This window comes from Chlamydotis macqueenii, chromosome 5 (genome assembly GCF_036417535.1).
Source record: "Chlamydotis macqueenii isolate bChlMac1 chromosome 5, bChlMac1.mat, whole genome shotgun sequence".
Taxonomy (NCBI): domain Eukaryota; kingdom Metazoa; phylum Chordata; class Aves; order Otidiformes; family Otididae; genus Chlamydotis; species Chlamydotis macqueenii.
The window spans coordinates 1900757-1915540 of record NC_141560.1 but is presented as its reverse complement, the minus strand read 5'-3'; the positions used below and the strand labels follow the sequence as shown (position 1 = coordinate 1915540).

The 14784-nt window shown below is 45.8% G+C and overlaps 1 protein-coding gene across 2 annotated transcripts in view; it reads left to right on the top strand.

The window, feature by feature from the left end:
• Window positions 1–14784, top strand: part of MDGA2 (MAM domain containing glycosylphosphatidylinositol anchor 2) — a 360002-nt gene that overhangs the window by 112212 nt on the left and 233006 nt on the right. For both annotated transcript variants that reach the window (XM_086749693.1, XM_086749692.1), the window contains exon 2: window positions 13305–13444. In XM_086749693.1, the coding sequence (XP_086605819.1) occupies window positions 13305–13444 (140 nt within the window). The remainder of the gene's footprint in view (window positions 1–13304; window positions 13445–14784) is intronic.

The window sequence follows — 14784 nt, the reverse complement described above, 5'->3', positions numbered from 1 at the left end:
TGATAGCTAACTTAACTCTGAAGGCAAGTTACGCGTGCAACGGCATGATGATAGCGAGCTATTAGTTTGACTTCCCGAGGAAATGAGATCTATGGGGAGGTGACTTCTGTTTCTGCTGGTCTGTCAATCCAAGTCTCAGTTAATGTTGAAAGGGTTGGGCTGGTTTGAAGAAGACTTGATGGAGGAGCCCCAAAGACTGCTCAGCTGCTGGGTCTTGTGTAACTGTTTCTGTTTGCAGTGGTTGAACATGGAGTGTCCTAACTACTTCTTCCAGGAGAAAAACTGCAATGTGAGCTCATCTCCTAGTAGACATCAGTGAATCGCAAAGGTGGGACAGCAGGGATTGACTGACAGAGCGATGTTATAAATTCCCCAGTGTCAGGGGAGTTTCAATGAGCACTTGGTCCATGTGGAGCCTCTCCCTGGAGGGCAAGCCACTGGAAACTGGGCTATTTTAAACATTTCCTCCTTAATTCCTGGCAGCTCTTCCCAGCAGGCTGGGTGGTGGGTCTGACAATACTGTACCGCCATCACCCATGCCTGGGCAGTTGTTGCAGAAAATCTCGCAAGCATCAAACAGCACTTGAGACCTTTCTCCCCTCCATTTTAAGTGCTCCTCTCCAGATCTCTTCTGTACCAGCACAGCCTGTCATTTGCTAAAGGAAAGGAGAACAGACCCTCTCTTTCTTCTGCTTATCTGGCCTCATGGCATGCCTTGGCCAAAATTTTGAAATGCCTTTGATTTATGCTGTGAGCAAGCAGGATTTTGCCTGGGCTGCGTGGAAGCGCTCCCAAGGAATTACACCTCGGTGCTCTGGATTTCCTTCACAGGAGGAAAAGGCTTAGGGCTGGCAGAGCTCCCACTTCTCCCCATGCCAGTGCCTGAAGGACACGGGGTGTGTTTTGGGGAAGATCAGCTTGTCCATTGCAAAGTGATTGAAATGGGTGTTACTGGCTTTTTAAATGCCAGATGTGGCATTTAAAACCACTGAGTGGTTGAACTGAGCGTATTTGCAGCGGAAGTGGTTGGCAGGTGGCGTGCTATGCTTTGTGTGGGTCCTGACAGGCGCTGCATTATCCCTTGACCAAGTGGAGGCATCTGGCCAGTTGATGTGGTCTCCCCAGACTGGTGATGACTCTCTGAAGAGCTGCTGTAGGTTAAACTCTTCCAGGGTGTCTCGTTCTGAGCCTGTTTTCTGAAGAAGGTCAGAAGACAAAGGTTGTGTAAGCTCTTCCTGAAGAAATCATGCCAATGACCGCTACAAGGCAAGCACGAAAAACGCAAGACAACACATATCTGCAATTCTTTTCTCAGTTCTGTCCCCAATTTTAAATGGCCTTTAGAGATTATTCTGCCTATGAGGACTGTAGCATGTGGCTCACCTGCCGAATTCCTCATCTCCACATGTATGTTCTCATACTTTCTTCCACCTGCTCTCTTTCTGTATCCCCCATCAGCATTTTACAGAATCATTGAATGGGTTTGGGTTGGAAGGGACTGTTAAAGCCCACCCAGTCCAACCCCCCTGCAAGAAGCAGGGACATCTCCAACCAGATCAGGTTGCTCAGAGCCCCGGCCAACCTGGCCTGGAATGTTTCCAGGGATGGGGCATCCACCACCTCTCTGGGCAACCTGGGACAGTGCTCCACCACCCTCAGTGTTAAAATTTTCTTACTTATATCCAGTCTCAATCTACCTCCTTCTATTTTAAAACCATTATCCCTCATCCTATTGCAACAGGCCCTGGTAAAAAGTTTGTCCCCGTGGTTCTTATAAACTCCCTTTAGGTACTGGAAGGCTGCAATAAAGTCTCCCCAGAGCCTTTTAATCCTGCTCCTGCTGTCTGGTTTTGTTATTTTGCCTGAGGAAACTCGGTCCCAGTATTCGCCCTCTCCCAGGAAAGCTGGAAGAATAGGTTGGCCAAGAACGAGATTATGCTTTTGTTCTCTCCAGGTGAAATCAGTGCTGGTGTTTATAGTCTCTTGAGATAAGCCTGCTCCTGGCTAGACCCAGCTCCTGCAACTCCATAGTGCAATAAGCGTGAATCGGTTCAGAGCAAACAAAGCATGTAGGCAGTCTATAAAGTGGAGCGGAGACTCATAAGCTTTATGTATCCAGCTCCCCCAGAAATCCTGATGATTATAAAAATACATGGTTTTGCTTAGTATAATCTTATACCAGCCATAGCATCATCTACCAAGGCTTCAGCCTCCAAGGATGGCGTTTCCACAAGTGGTCTGGATCCTCTTCCCAGGGGGATACGTTACTTTCATGTATGTGAAAAGAGTTTGAACACAATCTTCACTATCATTGTCTTTTTGCTAGTGTTGCAGGACCTTTTAAAACCAAATGAGATGGAGGTGGGCAGTTTCTGTCTGATGAGAGGTTCTCAGCAAGAAACACAATTTTACAAGACTCAGTAATAGAAAATACTATTTGTGATAGTTCTCAGGCCGTTTTTCAGGGCCGGTGGGTTTGGCGGGGATTGCTGCTGGTTGGGTTGCACCGTGAGCTCCTGGACCTGCCACACATGGGCAGTGGGGAGCCCCTTGGTGACCACCGGTACTGGTGGGCTGCATGTGATGCTGCCGTTTTCCTCGGGCAACACCGCTCTCCTGAAAGCCTGCTCCCTCTCTCCTCATGGAGCATCAAGAGAGCTCCTTTCCTCCAGGGAGTGGGAGGACTGGGCTTAGTCACAATGTGCCTGGAACAGATAAAATCTGGTGTAATAGGTTTCTAGCTTGATATAATGGAACCTATTCCAGTCATTCAGCAGTTACTTCTACACCCAGTGTTTTGAAACAAAGATGTGAAAACTAGATGTGAGACTTTGAAGTACAGCAAACGCAATTTTAATTCAAGAAATTATTTTTCTTCCTGAAAGGAGGCTTGTTTTCCTCATAGTCCCTGTTCACTGGGACAGAATTGTGCTATCTCGCAAGACATGCAAATTGTTGTTTAAAAAGCTGTTTATTCTTGCTTAACACTATCAAGCAGCATTTTTTTTGTTTGCATTCGTGTAAGGTTATGTATTTTAAAATTTCTCTTTAATATTAAACTATCTTTTTCAGTCAGCAAACTAAACTGAAACACTTTCTGAGGCTTGTATTTAGTAAAACTTTCATTGCTGAGCCAAGCAGGAACAGGCCTTTTTTAGGACAACGTGGTCCCTGTTGCTGGCAGTCCCGTGGGTTTTGTAGCACCTAGAGCAGTTCCTCCTGCTTCAGGACAGCCTCATAAACTGTATTTTTATTGCTTTTGCCTAGGATGAGAAGTTAGATATTGCCCCTGGCCTTCAGAGGAGGCAGAAGGGCCGCCTGTGGGTTTGCGGTCTGATTGTGGCAGTGCTCCAAGGCAAGGTTGGCCCACTCTTCTGCATCTGCAAGCTAAGAGGCCTGTCCACTCTGTGTGCCTACAGGAGCAAGGGAAAGGGGAGCCCTGGGAAGAGTCCTCAGGCTCTTTGTGGGCAGCATTGGGCTCAGCACTGGAACAGGCTGCCTGGGGAAGTGGTGGAGTCTCCATCCCTGGAGGTGTTTAAAAGATGAGTAGACTTGGCATTTAGGGACATGGTTTAGTGGTGGACTTGGGTAGTGCTAAGTTAATGGTTGGACTTGATAGTCTTTTCCAACCTAATTGATTCTATGATTCCTTCTAGCCAACCCTCCTGGGCTGTCTATTCTCCTACAGCTGGTGGTTCAGGCACCCAGCACCTCCCACATGATCAGGGTCCAGTGTCATTGAGTTTAAGCAGTGCTCTGCACCATTTAAGTATTTCCATCCTTACCCTGATGAGATGCCCGTGGTGCAGATGCAGGTGCATGGAGCATGGATAGGGTCCTTGCAGTGAGGTGCCCTGACTGGGCGTGTGTTGCTGGGTAATGCTCTTACGAGTATTGACACCACCAAGCTGTGCTTCATGATGGCAAGCTGGGATAGGCCAGGCTCCAGTGGCTTAGGTGGCTCCAGGGAAGCTGGAGCTTGGAGCTTTTCCACCTAAACTCAGCTGACCCCGTTGGAGATCCTGGAGGTGCGTACAGGTCTGTGGAGCTGTTTTTGGTTCACTATGCCCTAGCATTATCTTAAAGCACGGGCCTGGGGAAAGGCATTTTAATGTTCTGTTGGATGCCAGCCCCAACCTCCTTCTGCTTGGTTGCACTCCAGTGATTCATCAGCAAGTGCCCTATTATGGATGTGCTGCGATGTGGACCTCAGCATGGCTTTCAGCAAGGTGCACTGTAGTAGTGACATTATCAAATTCGAAGGTCCAGGCATCTCTGCACCTCAGAGCGAATCTCAGTGGATCTTGCTTCATTCTCTCTGTGCTTGGCTGCAGAGGAGATGGGATATAGAGGCAAACTCGTGCTCTGATAGCTTTGCTAGTAGCAAATGAAGCTTCAGATGATCCACTGGGACAGAGGAAAGTAGATGGACCACGGGAGGAAGGTCCATACTTGGCCTACTATAAGCATTCTTGGTCCTGGGTCCTGCTGTGGATCTTGATTCCTTCCTGCCTTCATCTATAATTCAACACAGCCTCGGGTTGAGGGAGCTTTGGCTTTCCTGGGAGGGATATGACCTTTGCCATGTTGTGTTGGGACCTGTGACTAACTTCTGTGGCATTATATATATATGTGCAATTTCTTTAGGACTGAATCCATCTCCTTGGTGCTGCTTGTCAGGAACTGTCCTATTAGAGGTTTCTTGGTTAAATAAAAATGCATTTCTGGAAGACGTTTTGTCGAAGCGTGCGAACGGGAGTGATGGTTAAGAAATCAGGATTTGTTTTGAAGAGGTGATTTTTAATGTGTTTGGTTTTCATGTGCCTCTACCATTTTAGGTGGGGGAAAGTCAACATATTGCTGTATGCTCAGAACAGCCAAATGAGAAAGACATGTTTACTGCTAGACTCTAATATTGTTGAAACAGGTCTGGCAACATCATCTGTTTTGTGATGCCAGGAACAACAAAGTGTTGCTTCAGTTAAGCCCAACACTTGTAGATCATTGCTTTTCTTATTTTAGAAGATTCATTGAACCCACTGCCTGCAATCTGTAGGTTGCAGACTGCTCATAGAGCAGTTCAGGGAGGAAGGTGTGGTGGAGGAAGGTTTCCCTCTACGCTTGACGTTACAGTTCCCTCCAAATCAGTGCAGTCCTCGAAAGATGCCGTATCTGAGCAACCTGATCTGGTCGGGGATGTCCCTGCTCCTTGCAGGGGGGTTGGACTTAGATGACCTTTGAGGGTCCCTTCCAACCCAAACCATTCTATGATTCTATGGTTTGTTTTATGCAAAGGTTGTATCAACCTGGCAAGTTGTGAACTAACCAAGAAATCATAGAATAATTGGGGTTGGAAGGGACCCTCAAGGGTCATCCAGTCCAACCCTCCTGCCAGGAGCAGGGACATCTCCAACCAGATCAGGTTGCTCAGAGCCCCGGCCAACCTGGCCTGGAATGTTTCCAGGGATGGAGCATCCACCACATCTCTGGGCAACCTCGGACAGTGTTCTTTTATCTCCGGTCTGAATCTACCTCCTTCTATTTTAAAACCATTACCCTTCATCCTGTCACACCAGACCCTGCTGAAGAGTTTCTCCCCACCTTTCCTGCAGCCCCCTTTAGGCACTGGGAGGCCGCTGTAAGGTCTCCCCGGAGCCTCCTCTTCTCCAGGCTGAACAGCCCCAGCTCTCTCAGCCTGGCCTCACAGCAGAGCTGCTCCAGCCCTCTGATCATCTTTGTGGCCTCCTCTGGACCCTCTCCAACAGCTCCATGTCCTTCTGATGTTGGGGGCTCCAGAGCTGGACGCAGTGCTGCAGGTGGGGTCTCGCACGTCTCTCATCATGACAGTGTTGTTCCTTCAGCATACTGGAGTAAGAGATTGGGAAATTTAGAAGTACCAGTTGCAGAGGCCAGTATTTTAATAGAGAAAGTATGGAATATGCACTTTCTGTGGTGTCAGAAAATGTGAATACCATGCTGAGCTTTAATTGCCAGTTGAAGGGTGTCAAGCAGAAGCAAGAATTCCGAGGCAGTATGTCCCAATGACTTTCTTTTTACTTGTAGACAGGACCCAGTTAAAAAAAAAAACAACCCCACCAAACAAAGAAAAGCCAAACAAACAAAGAAAACCACACCAACCAAACAAACTCCTTCTCAGAAGTTCTGTCTGGAAGTCCCACAGCAGAGCGATGTTCTCTCAGTGCTGATACTCCAGGCAATTCCGTTTTTATTTCCAAGGTTGAAAGCGAGACTGTTGTCCTATGTCCCATGTGCGGCACTGGTTGAAGTGGAGGTACCTATGTTTGTTCTCCCATTTCTCTTGGGAGAGGAACTTGGAAGCCCAAATCTGCAAATCGTATCAGAGTGTGTGCATGCTAGCAGGCCTACGGCGTGGAGAAGAGCAGTCCAGCTCCTTGAATTAAATTAGCTGACTTTGTGACAGGTGAAGGAACGAGCAAGAGGTAAGTCAGGAGATAAATTCCTGCAAGAGCGCAGAGGAAATGATTCTTAATTTTTTGACTCGGCAGGGACGCACGATCGTGACTGCAGCGGCAGTTGCGTTGGGAGCCCTTTGCTCCTGCGGAAGTGGCAGCAGAGACGGTATTGCAGTGAGGTCCCTCGGATGGCTCGGCTGAGGTGGAAAGAGGCAGAGTTAGGACAAGAAATCTGTATGTTTCAGGAAAAGGGCTTTCTTTGAGGTGTGATAATATCTGTGGTATACCAGGACAATCCACAAAAATCCTTAAAAAAGCTTAGAAAAATGCGCTGACATCACTTACTTCCACGTATAGGAGATCTTGGGATCGTATGAAACTCTTTCCAAGCTGGGCTCTCCCACCCGGGTGGACACAGTGGTTGTCCTGGCAGGGTGAGCAGAGAAGAGACTGAAATGTCATCTCACTTGGGGTCTTCCCTTGGTCTTTTGGGTCTTTTCAGTTCATCCATGAAGAGAGCAGTGTTGCGTATCAACTTTGCTTTGCACTGCTAACCAAGGAGAAATCTTTAAGAACAAATAAACACTGAGGAAGAACAAGTTGTTTCACGGTTAGAGCTAACTAGAAACCAAGTCTGTGTGTTTTGAGGAACTATTTCCTTCTGAGTTTCATAGAAAACTCAAAAGAACTTTTTGCAAAGGGTGCTCTATGTTGGTGCTCCTGTAATTAACTGAAGGCTGAGGCAGCACCAGTTAAGAGAGGAAACCATCTGCTTTGGGGCTGCTGCCAGGCATGGAGAGCGTCACTATTCCAGTTCCTCCCAAGCATAATTATCTCTGGTCACAGTTATTTACTGGTGAAAAGTTCCACTTACACACAGATTTGATGGAGACCTTGCTGGAAAGCAAAGGTGAGAGAATTAAACTCCGAACAATATCAGAACTCAGGTTCTGTTATTATTTCCTTTAATCTAAGTGATGATAAGATCTTAATGATTTGTGGAACTTGCAGGATTACTTAAAATGTAATTTAAAATTTTATATACACATGTACATGTGAAATAGGAGACCCATCATGATTCAGCTGGAAAACATAGAATGTGTTTATCAGAATTTACTCATCAGCTCTCTCTCCTGCTCTGCTGCAGCACCGGGAACTCACAGCATCCCAGAATTCACACCATCCCAGCACGTCCGGGGGCTCAGCCTCTCTGCTGCAGGGCGTTGGCCCTGGCTGCGTGTGGGCATCATTTGGTTATTGTTTCCGCGGTGTTACCCTCATGCTCTGCCTCAGGAGTCTTTCCATGTCAAACCAATTACCAAGAGTGAAGCCCCCAGTGAATTTCATGCAGTTCTGCGGCATAATGAGGAAATATTTTTTTTTAAAATAATTGCAGATATGTTTGCAACTCTCAGAATTGAACTTTTCCCATACTCATATCAGCTCTTAATTCTACTAATTGCAAATGAAGTGACCGGGAATCTCAGTGGTATTGCCATGATGAATGCGCTGCCCTATGGCAATAATTTTCATTGACGCAGAATTTTGAGTATTTTTCTGCAGGTAATGGGGGATTTGTGACGTCCTTTTCCGGCCGGAGGTTATGTGATGTTCCATTCATTAATAAATTTATTACTGGACCAGCTTTTAAAGTTTTTTTGAAAGTGTAGCATTCTTTGGGGGAAGTGGAGAATGAGAAATGTTATATGACTAGTTTTAATTAAATAAATATTCAAGGTATTGAGTATATTCTTCATTTTGGGTCCCAGCTGAGACAATGCCGAGTACCTACAACAGGAAGCCGTTGGCTGGAGGCTGCGTGATGCTCACCTGCGCGAGGGGCTCGCCCTCGTAAGGGCCATTTAAAATCAGTTGTGATGTTTCTCATTCAATGCATGGCACGCAAAATGCTACAGAGCAAGCACAGGTGGTCTTGTGGAAATTTTTGAAATTATTACATTTGGTTAAAACTCTTCAATGTATTTTTCTTTTTTTTTAAAAAAAAATTGATTTTTTAAAATAGCATTATGGCTATATGTTGCTTTCAGTAGCCTTAGTATGTAAGTGATAGCAAGAGGAATTTAGTAGTTTAAAAGATTCCCATGTATCAATAATAAATATTTCCTACCTACTTCACTTTCTGCACATGGTAGCTTCTATCGTGCACTCTCCTCTTCTGAGCTGTCCTTACCCACAAGGCGAGCAAGAGAAGGATGGAGTGAACTTTTTTTCCTCTTTGGTTGGACTGATCTTTGCCACGCTGTTTGATATTCACCTGGGTCTCTGTGACTTAAACACTGTTTCCGGAGCTCAGGAAGCCACCTTGATTGATAGCGCTGACATCAGAAGGCACCGAGCTAATTAAATCACGCTGCTGCTTCCCAACACTACGGTCATAGGCTGACCTAATTTTGCCACTACAAAACTTATCAGCGGAGTATCTGTTGAGTTAGAGGAATCATAATGCTGTTTCTAGGAACAGATTTTTTTTTTTTTTTTTCCCCCACCCCTTACAACTCCTTACATTGCTGTTTATTTTTCCTCCTGCTGAGCAAGTATTAAAAAGTTATCACCTATGGCATATGGCCTCTGTCGGTATCTGTGTCTGGAATGGTAGGTGTCCTCCAGTTCAGAGAGGGTTGGGGAAAAAGCCATGATAACCCTTCAGAAAGGAATATTGACTGAGATCCTTGTCTTTTTTAAGGACTTTTTTTCTTATTTAAAGTGATTTTGAGCAATGAAGTGGTCACTTGCATCTCACGTGAATTGCAGTGAGCTGCTGCAGGCCGTCTGAAGCTGGCAGAGACCCCATTTTGGGTTGGCGAAGCAGAAGAACAAACTCTTGTGAAGGTTTTGTGTGATTTCTTTGTTACCTTGGTCTGATGTGCATAGATCCGGGATGAATGAATACGTACCAAAAGATGGAGGTGGCTGGAGACACTGGCCCAGGTTGCCCAGAGAGGTGGTGGATGCCCCATCCCTGGAAACATTCCAGGCCAGGTTGGCCGGGGCTCTGAGCAACCTGATCTGGTTGGAGATGTCCCTGCTCCTTGCAGGGGGGTTGGACTGGGTGGGCCTTCCCACTTAAACCATTCTGTGATTCTGTGTGGAAAAGGAGGAGGAGAAAGGCTTCACCTTTCAGGTGTCACTGGAAGACCGAGAAGCTGAGAATGCTTTTTGTGGCAATTCAACCCTCTTATGACAAAAAAGGCATTTACCTTTTGATCTGTTTTTAATTTGCTGATGTCCTAGTCACACGTAAACAAATATCTCGTGCCCTAGAAACTTTTCAGATTAACTTTGAGATCATGAATACTTCTTAGATTTTGTGCGTTGTCTGTTTTGAGCAGTTAGGAAACAGCGCAATCACATAAACCAAGACCTTTTTTTTTTTTAATAAGAGCTGAGATAATTTATTAGTAAGATTACAAACAGTTGAGCTTTTTTAGAAAAATATCAATTATTAAGTGTTACAATTGAGGTCAAGAGCGTTACCAGCATGTTACGCAGAGAGGCAGACTGGAGCGCTCCAGTTGTCCAAGGTCTCTTATTCCCACCGCAGCTATGTGAATGTACTACAAGTCATGACACATCTCCTTTCTGAGTACCATGCTGACTCTTGCTTGTTTATTTGCTTTTTTTTTGGATAAGGAGTTTGATTTAAAAAAAAAAAAAACTAAAACAAAAAAAAAGAGAACCTGTTTCCTCCTTACTCCTGCACTGCTTTAGAAAATAAATTTAATTCTACGTGTTTCCATTTGAAGGTACCTCAGATTCATCACAGCATCTGGTTTCTCCTTTGTCTTTTTTTCAAGCTTGTTTAGATACCTGCATACATATTCAACTTTGAACATTTCTAACTTTGCCTTTACGGAAATTTTTATGCCTTTTTTTTTTTTTTTTTTATACTGTCTGGGGAACTTGTTGCAAGTTGAAACCAAATTGCTTGCATAGGCGTGTATGGGTGTGCAAGAGACAGGGAAGAGGAATAAATTGGAATTGCTGGAAAAGAGCAGCCAATAAGGGGGACCTGTCTAAGGTCAATATATAATGAGATATGGTGAAAGGTCAGGCTGGCACCGTTTTTCATCTAAAAGAAGAAATCTCATGGCACCACATAAGCTCTTTGCAGCAGATGCGAGGCAAGGGGTGTCCTTGGTTTTGTGGTTATGGCTTTTCCTTCTGACTTGACACTCAGCTTTCCGTGCGTCGTGTGTGCGTTGCCGGGACCGGCACCGTGACGGATCCTCTCATGCGATATTTACTGTGTGTAATCACAAGACAAATTCTTCTAAAATGCCACAAACACAATGAATGCCAGGTATATATTACTTTAATATCTCGCCCGGTGTTAAATCCTTGGAGGTGTATTTCAGAAGTAGCTGTAATGAATATTCCTGCAGTAGAGATGGAGGTGACATTTCATAATCATGCAATGTCTTCTGAGCCATAAGACTTTAAAACTTAAATATTTTTTTATTTTCCTTTATTTGTTTGATAATAATACAGGGGGTATTTTTTTCTTTTCTGCTTTGCCTTCCCAACACAAATAGATAGGGAGCAGTGGCACAGAGACTGAAATGAAGGACATCTCAAATGTAATTTGAAGTAATATGAATATAATATGAATCAAAATGTAATATTAATGTAACATGGATTTAAAAGGCAGCAGGATGTTGGCATAACGTTGCTGGCTCTTCTAATTTTATCAGAAGTTTCCTGATCTGTGCTGAACTGTGTTTTACCTTGCTGCTCTGTGGCTCTGCTTTAGCATTCCAGTATTTTATTTGTGTTTTGGGAGATCACAAAAGCCCAGTCCTGGTCCAGGGCCCTGTTGTGCAGTCGCTGGACAAGGAGGATGCTGCATGTCCTGGGACATGGAAATCTGGACATGTGTGGAGGGGGAGCAGCTCTCCTTGTGCGGGGGACTGACTCCCAAACAAGGACATCTCTGCCCTTGTAGGAGGGATGGTGGTCTCCATGGAAGAGCAGCCTGGATCGTGGTACGAAGGGATGGAAGGGCTGATGCAGTAAACAGCATCTTTAGCCTTGCAAGGTGCCGGCTGCGTAATTGCACGGGGAGGGCGCTGGGGCTATGGAACAGTTCTCCTGAGGAGTGGGGAAAGAAAACCTGAGGCAAACCTGTGTCTCTGCTGATCTGATGGTCTTCCAGACCCGTGTCGCCTTGTACTGTTGGACTTGTGAGTGGACCAGTAGTGCAGGAAACATTCTGTCCAGTCCCTGCACGAGCTCTCCCGCCTGCACCGGTGCCCTGCAGAGAGGCTCTGCTGAGGGCAGATTTCTTAAACGCTTGCTGGAGAGGTTAACCTAGGCCAAGCACATTGAAAAATGATCTAAATATAGTAGACCGAGATGAGCGGGGCATTGTATGGTAGCTGGGAATGTTAGGCTTAGTCATTACAGCCTGAAATAATTATTCTTCCCCTGTTCATTTGGTTAACCTGACACTGTCCTGTTCAGGGTCTTTTGCTTGAATCTCATTTTCTTCAGCCTCTGGAGAGTGAGGGTCAGAAATTTGAATTATTAGCAGGTTGTGTCAAGTCTAGGCATTGTGCAGCAGTTGATAACCCAACGGGCTGTGTCAACTGGGAGCCGTGTGCGGCTGGACCAGTAACGACATGTTTGATGGGAGGGTTCTGCAGGGAGCCAGAGCGATGCACCCCGGCAATCCCACGTGCATTGGATGTGGGTGTTCACTGAGGACTTCCAAATTGGTCTAAGAACCGGTAGGTTAGTGTGAGAGGGAGGTGATGTGTGGCACAGAGCCCGGAAAAGGCAGCTGCAATCTTGGCGAAGGTTGGTTGCTGCTGTTGGGGGAGACATGGGGAGAGCGCATGGACGTTATCCCAGCAGCACGGGGCTCTTGTCCCTGGGAAATGGAGCCAGGAGCTTGACAGCTTCACATCCTGTTGGGCTCAGCTCCGATTGTTCTGCTTGGTGGTTGGGATTTAATAAGGCTTTGGTTAGAACTTTAAGGCACATCCCCTTGTACCGAACAGGAGCAGTGTGCTGTTGAGCGGAGAGAGTGAAATATTGAGTCTTTCAAACTCACCAGAATTGCATTTTATCTCTTCTACTACTTAGTTTTCTTTATTTGCCATTAGGACTGTAACTCAACTTTCTTATCCTGTCGATCCACTCTGAGAATTTTAATAGTTGTGAATAGTTGTTCAGAAATAAAGAAAATTGTAGAGCCAGGGACACACTTTGGAGACTTACCGAAGCAGAGCTGTAATTCGTATGTGTGGTATTAGCCAACAACACTGCATTTTTTCTTCAGGTACGACACGTAAAGCAGTGTAAATTCCTGTAGTTCAGGTTGCACATACAAGAAAATTAAAGTCAGAGTTCCACTTGAACTCAACCTCTCGTCCAAATTCCGATCCCTCTGGCAGCAACAGGATTTTGGTATGGAAAGGAAAGGAAGCGGCCCTATTTCTCCTGCTTAATTTTAATGGCTTAATGAAGGCTTCTCATTTGCATAACGAGCATGATAATACATTTAGAAAGATATATAATAAGAAAGAACAATACTGCAGAGTTCATTTGGAAATGGAAACAAAAATAACTGGGATGCAAATGAGTTTGCAAAGGTTTCATTCAGGAGACTGCTAGGTATTAATAAATAATAATATATATTTTTATATATAAAAATAAATTCTAGCACTGAATATGTGTATGCTGAGTAAGCAAAGGGATGTTCTCCGTGGTGAAAATACTCAGGTCCAGCCCCAGTCCTCCCAGCAAGGGCTGTGCAGTGATCCTGTGCCGCTGCAATGGGAATGGGTCTGGGCAACACTGGGGTTCAGGCGACGGCGCTCACCTGGTTTCTCTCCCTGGGTCTTGCAGCCCCCCCCACCGTGCGGATCGTGCATTCGGGCCTGGCCTGCAACATTGAGGAGGAACGCTACTCCGAGAGGGTCTACACCATCCGCGAGGGCGAGACGCTGGAGCTGACCTGCCTGGTCACCGGCCATCCTCGGCCACAGGTGAGCCCCCACCGTGCCCGGTGCCTCTCCTCTGCTCTGTCTTTTCCCTGAGCCTGGGCAAGTTGGTTTCATCTTCTGCTAAGGATTAGACTGGTCTAGGGCAGTAGAGATCAATGCAACAGGATGTGAGTTGGGGGATTTATTCAGGTTGTTGGTTTGATATTGGGTGTTGCAGCAGAAATTTCAGAAAAGTTTGACGTTTTTTGAATGATTGACTAGGAACATGGTATCAAAACCAGCAAGTCTGTGTTGTGCTGTAAGACGGGGTCCTGATGGGAGAGTTTGAGGTCCGTAGAAGCTGGAAGAAGGAAAGGAAAAACAAATACGAGGACAGCGACGACTGAACGTAGACAGTATGCACCAGAGTGAACAGCTGGAGTGGGGACACACGAAAGCTTGGGGTGCTCCTGGGTCTTGGATGTAATTAGCTGAGATGACCACGTTTCCCAGTGCGCGTAGTTGTATGAGATTTTGAACGCTAGAATACCTCACAAGGCGGTAAATTAAACACCTACCTCTTGCAGTTGCATGGGATGGGGGGAGCTGGGGAGAGGGGCTTTGCTGGAGCCCTCGGATCTGCGGATAAGGGTTGTTCCTCCAGGAAGGAGAGGTGCTGATTCTCTGCCGTTTCTTCTGTAGCTGCTCCCGGTTTAGTGAGAAGAGTTAAAAACACAGAAGTTGAAGTGTAGCCTGTGCTGGTTCCAGGGAAGGCGCAGGGTAGGCTGTGCCTTACAAGACTCTGCTTTAGCTGCACACAGTTGTACTCTCTCACCTGCAGTCACGCATTAAAGCCACGTTATAAACCAAGCCATTTTTCTTTTAAATCAAGTGATATTTGTCTAGTCTCTGCCAGCTGAAGGAGAAAAAAAGGTCTAAAAACATAAAAAAAAAATAGGCTAAGTGTTCAGATGTTTTGGTAATCCCTGAAATGAGAACTGTGCTGTTTTAAAATCAGTGCTACTGTCATGAAGTTTAATATTCGGTGCCTCACGAGGTATGAGAAGTATTTATTGCCTTGCTGTTGTATTTTCTTCTGTTGCTGGTTGTCCTCCTCATGCTGATGTTGCCCACGCCATGGGAGATTGGGGCCTTCTTGAACGTTGTTGGGGAGACGCAGGGAAGATGAAGGTGGCTCCTTATTGGAAGAGCCAAGCGAGAGCCCTTGGGTCGATACAGACCTCGTTCACAAAAGTTGATGATAATGTTTTAATGTAACACTAGCTGAAGTGGGAAAGGAGGACCTCCCACCTTGAGGAGGTCCCCCTGCTTTTTAGGAGGGATCTGCTGTGGCATAAGGTGCTGTTCCACATGGATAAGGTGGGATTGGCCCCAGGCTGGCT